Below are 11,535 nucleotides of genomic sequence, written 5' to 3'. Positions count from 1 at the left end.
GAGTACCCATGAAATTTGCGAAGGAAATAGAACAAGAAGAAATACGGGAACTGGTCCCAGGGATCTAGAGCTCTGGGCTAAAGTGGACCATGCATATGATAGGAAATGCACCCAACAGGCAGCTGCAAGATCTCTCATTGGCCTGCATCTTGTAACATCTTACAGCACATGAAACAAAGTGCCTTTTTACATCGGTCGGTAATTGTCGACAAGACAGTTTATACTAGTCTTTCTCTCAGCAATACTTGATGGCCATCATGCCTTTTCTTTCATGAGAACCCATCATGTTATCCAAGACATTAAGAATCCAGTGTCGGCATGGTACTCACTAATCATTGCCAACCCCATTCGAAACACAAGAATTTAACATAATAAGCTTTGCAAAAAAATTACAAAAATACTATTGAGAGAAAATTCCTTCCCGGTTCTACTCTAAATTGGCCTTCAATTTGCAGCATTGCATGCATGTCCTATTCTAATGTGCCAGCATAATTAATTATATAACTGACACGTGAATGATCCAGCAACAAATTGGTGCTGTGATTTTGAAAAGAAAATAGTAGATAATCCCTCCTTTTTTAAATATAGCAGAGGGCGTACGTAACAGTCGATAAGTGGAACGAGCATACCAGCAAGGTGCAACTAGGGTGGAAAAACCGACTAATTATTAGTCTTTTATGATCTTTCTAGACGAACTAAGAGGTATCAAAACTAGAACCAATATGTACTACCTCTGTCCTAGAATATAGTTATTTCTAGGTTTTTTCCAAGTCAAATCTTTTAAACTTTAACTAGGTAAAAAATTATAAAGATTGATAATATGAATATGATATCAGTTTATTTATAATGAAACCACTATCACAATATGTAACATTTTCTATTTGAAAGTAATTATTTTTAAAGATTATTGGTCAAAGATGAAAATATTTGACTTTGATTAAGTCAAAAAGTTATTATATTTTAGGACGGAGTACCTCACATGATGTAGTTAGTGTCATCTCTCTGGCTACAGTAGAAAAAAGTAGTACTGGTTAAGGATTATACATTCTGGCACAAATGTTGTTTGGACACTTATCTTTTGTTGCGCGTGAAGCATAATTGTGAAAAAAGTACATAAACATTTTGAGAATGATGGGAATTCATAGGAAAACTAGTGAGTGCCCTTTGTTTTCATGCAGTCATAGACGATTGTTCGAGAGATTTGACAAGGAGAAAGGCCACGATGGCATGCATTATGATTTGACGAGGTTAGGAGGTAGTGCATCCCTATCTGTCCCGGCTAATGCTGTGAAAGCAGCCAAATAATGTGGTTGTGACCTCTTGTGAGCCTGTGGATGCAATAAGATATCACCAGGGAAAGGGAATGCTATATATACTAGCTCATTTATGTTTGGTACGGACCACAATACTAATTTGGCTCCTACGCATTAAAAGTAACTAACCTGGCTCATCTGCTTAACGTCATCAAGTATTTATGCATATCTAGATATTTTTAATCTCGTGTCAAGGCTAATAATGAATATTTACCTACCTATCGATAAATTATATGTGTATCAATAAATGTCCCAGAAAAACTACCAATTAATAAAATTATATTGCAAAACCTGAGCTCAAAATAGTTTTGATTGCATATTCTAAAACTTAATTTACAAATGTTCCAAATTATCTTTCAAAAATAACATCTCAATTGAATCCAATCTCTTCTTCGTGGCGACATATTTTTGTGGCTAGTGAACGGGAGGTTTTCATATACAAGCTACTGTTTATTTATCTGTATTCGAGTATTTATAAAATTTATATAAGTACACAATTTGTATGTAGAAACTTTGATAAAAATCATGATCAAATGGCTCTCCCCTTTTCATGGATGGAGTTTAAATTATGAATATGTATCGATATATGGTACCTTTCCATCTCGCAAATGCTGCCATTGGTTCCACCATTGAAAAGTGTTAACAGTTGCAATTTTCCATCAGAATGCGCAATGCTAAGGAAAACATAGCAATTTAACTCGTACTTGAATGATTGACACGCGCGCTGCAAAATTAGCAGCCATCGCTTGAAGGTGGTTCGGGTTCGCGATTTCGGCCCAATTACCATTTGGGCCCAGGTGACGCCGCCACTCCTCCTTCCTCCTCCGTCTCGCCGTCGTCGTGCTCACGCCGCCGCTCGACGTCGTTTGTTGCCGTGCTAGGTTAGGGTTTCGGGGTTCGGGGTTCGGGCTGCCGGGGTGGCTGCTGCTCACCGCCGGCCATAGAGAGAGGGCCCAGGGGGGCGGCGGGGCGGCGAGGCGGTGGGACGCCGCCGGCCGCGGGTTGTGGAGGACCCCCGGTGGGCGGTGTAGGCGGCGGGGGCGTCACGGCAAGGTCGGACGGAGGTGGGTGGCGGCAGCGTGGGGAGGAGCAGGGTCGGGCAGCGGCGGTGGCTCCGAGGGCGGGAGCCCTCGGAGGCGGAGGTGGCCGGCGGTGCGGGAGCGAGCAGGGTGGTCGGCGGCGCGGGGGCGAGGGCCGGTAGAACGGGGAAGAAGAAGAACAGGGACGACTGGACGAGGCGGCATGGTCGTGGGAGGCGGACGATCCACTGGCTTCAGGCGATGGTTCAGCAAAACATCGCCTGAAGCGATAGCTAGCTGCGCCCCGGAGTGCTGGCTTTAGGACGAATGCTTTAATTTGCCAGTTGAAGCACATGAATAGAGGGAACTACCCTCCCTCCACCCCCCCCCCCCCACCCCCCGCGAGGAGGGGGTTGACCCGTGCCACCATCCGCCCTCCCTCCCCAGGCTGCCTCCAGTGGCCATCGCTACTAGCGGCGACCGTTCGGGCAGTGGTACCAGCTCAGCTCGCCTCCTTTGCCTCCCTCTCTCCTCCACCGCTTCCCTCCCCCGACCTCCAAGCCTAGACCTGCTGGACGACACCGCCGCCGTCGGCTACCGGGGCCGAAATCAGCCCCCCTCCCCCTACCGGATTTGGGGTCCCTCGAGCGGGACCTAGCCGCTCCCGGCAGGGGTCGCCACCCTCCTATTCCCGACCGGCCCTCACGGGTAGGCTTCTCCAGTGGCTCAGGTGGGGGGCCTCTGTTGGTTCGGGTGGCCTCCTATGGTCGTGCTGTCGCCACCGCTCACCTTGGGCTAGCCATTTAAGCACTGCCTCGGGTAGGTGTGTCATCTTTGAGCCAAAGCTCATTCACCTCGCGTTGCCGGGGACGGCGCTCCCTCGCTTGGTTGCCGACTTCCTGCCTCCGGCCTAGGTTGTCGGCCTGGCGTCTAGGTATTCGGCATCTGCCCCTGCTAGCCGTCTCATTTGACGGTTGTGCTGACCCGCGGGCTCCCATACGCAGTGGCGGTGCTTTTCGGCCCCATGATGGTGCTTTGGTGGTGCCCGGTGGTTACTTGGGTTCAGGGAGGAAACGGGGTGAAGGTAAAAGCCTACGATCTTCTTGCGGACCAATGACGGTGATGTCCTCAGGCGTTATTTATCTTCTTAAAGGCGTCATTTTCTCCCTCCGCCTTCCTCTCCGGTGAGCTTTCCGGGTGAAAGTCTTTGACCGTGTTGGTCGGACGATGGCAATGCCTATGGTGTCGCTCCCTCCATTGAGGTGTGGAGGTGTCATCTTGGATGCTCTGTTGGTGGTGGTGCTCAGCTCTACTCGAAGGGCCTCTTCTTCTGCATCTACCTTCGCTCTATTTCATCAGCATCGTCCGGGTTACATAGGTCGTTGGCGAATGCTTTGCCACCTCTGTCTTTGCTACTAGATACTTTGCCGCCGTGCTACTCTGGCGGATACTTTGCCGCTGCCGTCGTGTTGGTTGGTAATCACTTCGGACAGATGCTTTTACCGCCATTTGTTGGGTGGATGTTTTGCCACCCTTGATGTGTTGTAGACCTTTGCAACCTTGACGTTGTAGTATCTTTAGCTGATTCAGTCGTGCACTCATGACTAGTTTTGCGTGTAAGTCTCCTCCCCCATAGTTCTTGTTGTTCTTATTTGTTGTTAGGGTCGTCTGCCACTCGTTTGGTGATATTATGCATCTGTCTTAATAGGCTCTGCCTATTAAGATTTGTAATAGTCGTATTGCTTTCCTCTTAATGAAATACGTGCTCAGTCATGTTCGCAAAGCACATAAATAGTCATAAACATATATATAGCTGTCTCTAGAACAGAGTAATCCATCCATATAGCAATAAAAAAATACATACTCTTTCTGTTTTCAAATTACTAGTTATTTTGGTTTTCTACCTACATAAATTTCAAGACATAACGTATGTCTAATTTCATAATATTAATAGTTTGGGACGAGGGATTTGTATTCTTTTCAAATTTTCTTTTCAGGTAAAAGAGCTACGGCACGGCTAAATTTAAGCTTAGAAAGCCACTTTATTATAAGAAGATGGTAATCGAAAGTTCAAAACGTTTTCGCATAAAAACGTGAGAAAGAAGCCAACTGCAACTCTTTTCCTAGTTTTCCCATGGACTAATCATGCTGCTTTCTTGCCCTATTGAGAGGTTGATCGAGCTAGTGATGGCAAATAATAGTATAGTACACTATACCTCCGCCGACTTGTGGAGCCAAGAAGATCCTGGCCTCCCCCCCCCCCCCCCCCCTCTCTCTCTCTCTCGTTGCTACATTGCTCCCATTCCTTCACCACACGCAACTCTCTCTCTCTACCTCTCTCTCTCATGATTTCGCGCAATAAGAGTGGAATCTTATGTGTAGAACATGTGAGAGCGAGAAGAGTCATTTGAGCGAGGGGGATATCTCTTGATTGTCAGCATCCTCCCAGGCCATTTCTTCCAGGCCATTTCTTCCCTCCATATAACTTCCTCAGCTCATGGAGGCCTAAACGCACCCCCTCTCCGCTCTCCTCAAACTGCAAGAGTCTCTCTCTCTCTCTCTCTCTCTCTCTCCACCTCTCTAACTGTCTCTCTCTCTCTCTCTACACACGCACAGAGAGAGGCAAAGGCAGAGCCTCCAAGCAGACCCCTATAACATCTCAAGCAAATTTTCTGGATCAGTGAGTGGAACGAAGGTTGGCGTCTCTCTCTCCCAAAGGTAGCTGCAGCATGCACGGATCCTAATTGAGGTAAGCTTTCTCTCTCTATCACTCTCGACGAACTGCCATGTCGCTTCCATAGTTCTATATATGCTGCACCCACGCCTGCTTCAGCACAAAGCTTTAGATCCATGGAGAGGTTGCAGGATTGATCAGTCCTGCAACCACGCCATGCATGATCACTGCTCGCGCGCGCACGGTTCTTTCTTGTCGTCGCAACAAAAGTTTGGCATCTTACAAAAAAGTTGAAGTTTAGTTTCTCGGCTCTTCTTCCATCTCAATTTTCGGCAAACAAATAATGTTTGGGACGACCTTGTTGGTGACGCAGCCAAATTTAATATGCCTGGGTTACAACACAATCCAAAGGCATACACGATTTTTCTGTGCTCATTTAATTTGAGATATAGAAATGCCTATGGAGTTCACTTCCCCCATGCTGGAAAAGTAATGCTCTTTAATTGCCACAGCCAAGAGACACGCATCTAGCTAGTATGCCCTTCGTATAAATTATGTTACATTTTTTTTGTCCATTACTCGAGAGGAAACTTTTTTTTTCCAAAGAATTAGCTGTTGATTCATTGAATACTACTTGTACCAATTTCTCCATGGCACCAGCTGCAAACATTAAATCCATGTGTCGCATGGTCCAGTATTTCCATCATAATATGCAATTCTCTCCCACACCAACCCCCTCTTACTCACTTGCAATGAACCTGGCATCTTCCGTGCATGCATTCCATGCTAGCTATCTGCACTTGATTGGTGTTATTTGCAGACCTTCAGTCCACATCCCTCTAGTAGTTAAGGGGCAAATTCAGTATTTCAAAGAAACCGAAAGGCGTCGCAATCGGCAAAACTTGTGACTAGTGTTGATATGCTTGAAAGCAAACAAAAGAATCCCCCCCATTATTTGCATGTGCCCAAATCACTCATGGCAAGCCTGCATACATAAATGGACACAAGGGTGATGCCAAGTTGCCAACATCTTGTGCAGAGAAAGAGTGAGAAGCAAAAGGAGGGGTGGAAGCAAGCAACCAACCAGTGATGCATGTCTGGTGGAGCCTTGTGGGATGAGGCCTGCTTGAGGTGAGCTACTAGCACTGTTACATCTGAAAGCAGCACAGAGTATTAGTGCCATCACCACTGTTTGTCCTCCTGCCTTTTCATCTCTCTCTCTCTCTCTCTCTCTCTCTCCATGTTGATGCTACAAGCTGGAGTTTGGTGCATGATGAGGCTTCAAGGGACATGAGTTGCATGGAGGCCCCATATGTCTTCCCTAATGCCCTGATGCTTTGTGCACTGGGAAAAGGCTAGGTTCACAGCACAACCACAAAACTGACTCGCCAGATTTCAGGGATTCCCAGCTCCTAGAAATCCTGTTCTTTTGTTTGGATTTTTCTTCTAAGAAATTAAAACGCTAGCATTAGCATCTATCCTTGATCAAAATAAAATCTAAATTACCTTATCTTGGATTTTTGTTTCCTTAAAAGCTGCCTGTAATGAGGCTAGCTAGGACTAATCTTCCACTCACACGTTTGTCACTAATGTGGCCAGCATCCTGTCTCTGTATTGGATTATGAGTGTGTGTGTGTTGTGTGGTCTGGCACAGGTCACATCAGCACTACACCATCAGCAAAAGGTGAGTCAGCCTAATCAACCCACGAGACCCTTAAGATGCCACCGTGTGTATGCGTGTGACTCTGGTTGTGAAGTCATGCTTGCATAAACTTCAAAGAAGTGCATACAAGAAACATCTCAATAATCTACACTACTTTGATATTTGGAAGGCGAAAGGAGGGGGGGGGGGGGAGAGAGAGAGAGAGAGAGAGAGAGAGAGAGAGAGAGAGAGAGAGAGAGAGAGAGAGCTAGGATGGGATATGGGGCTCACCCAAAGCTAGCTATCAAGAAAGAGCACGGCAGACGAACATGCACATACACAGTGAACTGTGGTCCTGAAAGCTCCTCTCCTCCCAGAGTATATATATATTGGCAGAAGCTGATTGGCGCTTTTTCTCCAAATGAGAAGGGCCACACCTCAGTCACCTCACATTTTCCATGAGCATGAGGTCCAGCTTTTACCTTTTAGCTAGCAGATTATAAGTTTTCAGAGTTTTCCTTTTTTATTCATCAAGGTATGGATCCACTTTACCTCACCTGTTTTGCTTGAAGAAAAAGCTTTTCTTGAATTTGGATGTTCTGAATAATTTACTGGCATTTTGTTAGTTGCGGTTTTAAAGCCTTTTCATTCTTTTTTGGTATCAATTAAGTTCTAATAATTTGTCCTTGAAAAGGATTCTTTGTGAAGTTTTGTATGATTTAAGATTTTGTGCTTCTGAATGCGGGTCCAGCTGTTGTGTTCTAGCGAAGGATCTGAAGATGAGTGACTGACTGACTGCTAGCAGCCTGTCGCTGGAAATCCTTGCTACAGAACAATTTGTAGCCCTGTTTAGGTTTTTTATTTATAATCATTCAACTTTCACACAGTTTGATGGATGTGCAAAATTTTGTGAGATTAAAGTATTATTTGATAGTCAAGGAAGCACTCAATGACTCAACATGGTGTTGTCTCCATTTTTTACTCAAAATGGAGGAAACCGACAATTTGTTGTTTCGTTAATCTTGGTTCTCCTCTTATTTTCCAATATGTCGATGTGGTCTAGTAATTCAGCTGAAGCAGCTAGTGGATTAAGAGATATTATGTTATTAGCAGGACTTCGTTAAGAAGATCATCACAATGAAGTACATGAAGCTTGGAACAAAACCCGATACATTCTACACTGAAGAAGCAGTCAGGTAACTGTCATGTAGCATTTTATTTCTTGTATGGAAATACAAACATTTACTCCATGTAGCATCAAATACTTTTTGAAAATTATTATCGAGTTACTCTGCAGTTTTGAATTGTTATGGCTTATCAGGTCAGTGGTGTCAGACGTACCCGCGGATCTCATCATCCATGCCAACAACACAAAGTATCAGCTACACAAGGTACTAATGGTTTTTGTATTTTTTATTTATGCAAAGTTGTCACCATTTCCTCTTATGAAACATTCATACTTTCCTCATGGGATGTTAATCAAACAGTTCATCTTTTTCGAAGTTTTCACACAGACATGTATTTGTCTAGTTTTCAGTGACTCAAAAGTAGTTTAAGAAGCTTGTTAGCCAACTGAAATATCCATATCGATCCGATGCAAGGAACATCTCCCCTGAAAAGATTTGCTCCATACTGAAGCACAAAGTTGATTGGGAAAATATATTCTTGTCAATCAACTGCAGTTGCAACCACTTGTAAGGGCTCATAGATCTGATAGCCACTACCTTTACGAAACTCCTAATACTTAGCGCATTCGACGAGCATAGTTTAAGATGGGGCGCTGCACTTGATCCATCTCTCTGATAGTTCATTGTGTCACATGTGCCCCTTTGCCACTTTCTTTCCATTGGCATTGTCACGGATCTAATGATGCTATGAACTAAGCCGCCTTTACTAAGTCGCCGCTTGCAATGATTAGTGTGGATGAAAGCCCAATGATGGCATCAAACCAACTGTATCTTTGTTTACTAATTAAAATGCATATTGAATGAACGAATCTCGGCCAGTTCGTCGAGCTAAGGATCTGCTTTACCTAAGATTGTCATAATTCACATGCAGATCGGAACACACAATGGCATAAAGAAAGCCTGTCTCGCGCTTTTTCAGATACACGCTTGAAAAGCTTCTTCTGCATAACATGCAACCTAGTAAAGATGCTGGAAGAATAGATTGTCCAGTTCTTCTTTAGGTCGTCTCGTGAATGCCACTGACATGAGTAGTTTACTGGCGATTTGTAAAGTAATCAAGTGGTGAACTGAAAGCTATGATCTACCTCTAGTTTCAAAGGAACTCTGAATATGAGTCCTATTTCCCATATATTGTTGGTTTCAGTGTAACTGAACATGAATCAACAAAATACTCCCTCCTTCCCTGTTTATAAGGCATACACGTATATCAAGATTCAAACCTTGTCATTTTTGACCAATAATTTGACTATTAAATTTTTATTTTTATAATGCAAATTTCATATGATTGGATTCATAATCAAATATATTTTACAATGATTATAAGTTTATAATCAAAAGTGATATAATATATGATAAATAAATGGTCAAAGTGTTGTTTAGAAGACCGTGTCATGTTCCACCATGCCTTATAAACGGGGAAGGAGGGAGTAGTATAGCAAGTTTCGTTTCATTTTTCGATTTCCCGGTACCTTAAAATGCTTACATCAGATAACTTATACTGGAACATGATGCCACTGCCTCAAGGAAGAGCATGTGTTTGAGGACTTTTGAGCTCACAATTGTAAATTCAAAGACCTGACGAATATAGTGCAGAAGAGATAGACGAGAAGACAATTTTGTGGCCTCGCCTCGATCGCCCCTTTCCAATCTAGTCCAGCCTCTTGATTTCAGGTGTTGTTTACCTGTAGTTCCCCCTGCTGCTCAAGTGCGGCCTCCTGCAGCGCCTCTGCTCCGACGCCGACGACGGCGACGAGGAGCCGGTGCCCGTGGCGCTGCACGACATCCCGGGCGGCGAGGAGGCCCTGGAGCTGTGCGCCAAGTTCTGCTACGGCATCTCCATCAGCATCAGCGCGGCGAACCTGGTGCCGGCGATGCTGGCGGCGCGGTTCCTCCGGATGACGGAGGCCGTCGCCAAGGGGAACCTGGTGGCCAAGCTGGAGGCCTTCTTCGACTCGTGCGTCCTGCAGGGGTGGAAGGACTCGGTCGCCGCGCTGCAGGCGGCGTGGCGGGTCTCCGGCTGGGGCGAGAGCCGCATCGTCCAGCCCTGCATCGACTCCATCGTCGAGAAGATCCTCATGCCGCCGGCCAAGGTCACCTGGTCCTACACCTACACCCGGCCGGGGTACACGAGGAGACCCCACCAGTCGGTCCCCAAGGACTGGTGGACGGAGGACGTCTCGGAGCTGGACGTGGAGGTGTTCCGCTCGGTCATCTCCACCGTGCGCGCGTCGCGCCAGCTCCCGCCGACGCTCGTCGGCGAGGCGCTGCACGTCTACGCATGCAAGCACCTCGTCGACCCGCTCCGCGCCGTCGCCAACGGCCAGGCGCAGAGCGCGGCGGCCGAGGAGACGCTGGCCAGGCAGCGCCGCGTGCTGGAGTCCATCGTCACGATGATCCCCGCCGAGCCGGGGTCGGTCACCGGCCGGTTCCTGCTCCGGCTGCTGCGGGTGGCCAACTACGTCAGCGCGTCGTCGTCCACGCGCGCGCAGCTGATCCGGCAGGCCGGGTCGCAGCTCCACGAGGCGAGGGCCGCGGACCTGCTCATCCCGCTGCCGTCGGACCCGCAGGCGTACGACGTCGGCGCGGCGGAGGCCGTGCTGGAGCACTTCCTGGCGCAGTTCCAGCGCCCCGCGGCGCCCGACGAGCGACGGCGGATGAGCGCCGCCATGGACAAGGTGGCCAGGATCTTCGACGAGTACCTGCGGACCATCGCGCTCGACCGCGACTTCCCCGTCGCCAAGTTCGTCGACCTCGTCGAGTGCTTGCCGGACATCGCCCGCAGTGACCACGACGGCCTCTACTACGCGATCGACATCTATCTCAAGGTCCGTCCGGAATCTCCAACAAACATGCATTGCTTTGATTAATTAATTTTATCATGGATGGATGAGGAGTTGATCCATGGCGTGCGTGCAGGAGCACCCGGAGCTTGGCAAGGCGGACAAGAAGCGGCTGTGCCGGCTGATCGACTGCCGGAAGCTGTCGCCGGACGTGCGGGCGCAGGCGATATCCAACGACCGGATGCCGCTGCGCACCATCGTGCAGCTTCTCTTCGTCGAGCAGGAGAGGACCATGGGTGCCGCCAGCCATGGAGCTGCCGTCGCGCCAGACCGGGCCTCGGTCGACGCCATCTCCCGGCTCGCGGCAAGAACCAACGAGGACGAACCGGCCTCATCCGCTGACCAAAAGTCAGACGTGCACCGGCCACGCCGTGATCACACCCGGGTAGCCGACGGAGTGACGGCGGCCATGACAAGGTCGCTGTCGGAGTCGACCAAGACACCGCCGCTGGCAGGGAGAAAGGAGAGGACGACACAGGAGAGGAGCAGCAGAATGAGGAACAAGGAGTGATGAAGCCGGGTGTGCAGTTATTCTTGATTTTTTTTAAACAAAAAATATTTCCGTGCATCCCATTTTTGGTGGGAGATGTAATAGGCATCCATGTTGAAACTTGAAAGAGAATGAGGGGGTAGATTTTGTAATTAAAATGGATGGGGGATTAATAAGTGGCTACACTCATACAATCTAGGATAGCTCAACAATGAAAAAAAATACTTGTTCATCATATTCTACCTCAATTGGTTAGTAATGACACCAAAAAGATCCTGGTTTTACTTTGAATTTTAAATCTTCATCCTATCAAGCTCCTCTCTTTCATAACCTTTCAAAAATCAGCCAATTCTAACAAACTTTGTACAGG

General features: G+C 47.2%; 1 protein-coding gene across 7 annotated transcripts; it reads left to right on the top strand.

Annotated features, from left to right (window-relative positions):
- The first annotated feature begins 4,620 nt into the window (after nt 1-4,620).
- Nucleotides 4,621-11,413, top strand: LOC120660150 (BTB/POZ domain-containing protein At5g47800-like). 7 transcript variants are annotated; one of them, XM_039938514.1, is made up of 8 exons: nt 4,621-4,876; nt 4,953-5,081; nt 6,046-6,137; nt 6,263-7,117; nt 7,762-7,844; nt 7,970-8,039; nt 9,524-10,660; nt 10,752-11,413. In XM_039938514.1, the coding sequence occupies exons 4-8, from the start codon at nt 7,070-7,072 to the stop codon at nt 11,184-11,186; spliced, it is 1,773 nt and encodes a 590-aa protein (XP_039794448.1). In that variant the 5' UTR covers nt 4,621-4,876; nt 4,953-5,081; nt 6,046-6,137; nt 6,263-7,069; the 3' UTR covers nt 11,187-11,413. The 7 variants fall into 7 exon arrangements, with proteins under 7 accessions (XP_039794448.1, XP_039794447.1, XP_039794450.1 ...); XM_039938513.1 differs by having other exon boundaries at nt 4,621-5,081; XM_039938516.1 differs by lacking the exon at nt 6,263-7,117 and having other exon boundaries at nt 4,622-5,081.
- The last annotated feature ends 122 nt before the right edge of the window (nt 11,414-11,535 follow it).

Source organism: Panicum virgatum, chromosome 2N (assembly GCF_016808335.1).
Source record: "Panicum virgatum strain AP13 chromosome 2N, P.virgatum_v5, whole genome shotgun sequence".
NCBI classification, from domain to species: Eukaryota; Viridiplantae; Streptophyta; class Magnoliopsida; order Poales; family Poaceae; genus Panicum; species Panicum virgatum.
This window is presented reverse-complemented; position numbering and strand designations above follow the sequence as displayed.

Coding starts and splice junctions, on each gene's coding strand:
- LOC120660150 (XM_039938514.1), top strand. CDS start 7,070: ATGAGAAGGGCCACACCTCAGTCACCTCACATTTTCCATGAGCATGAG. Junction 7,118..7,761: donor ACATTTTCCATGAGCATGAG/GTCCAGCTTTTA, acceptor TGTTATTAGCAG/GACTTCGTTAAGAAGATCAT. Junction 10,661..10,751: donor CGATCGACATCTATCTCAAG/GTCCGTCCGGAA, acceptor GCGTGCGTGCAG/GAGCACCCGGAGCTTGGCAA.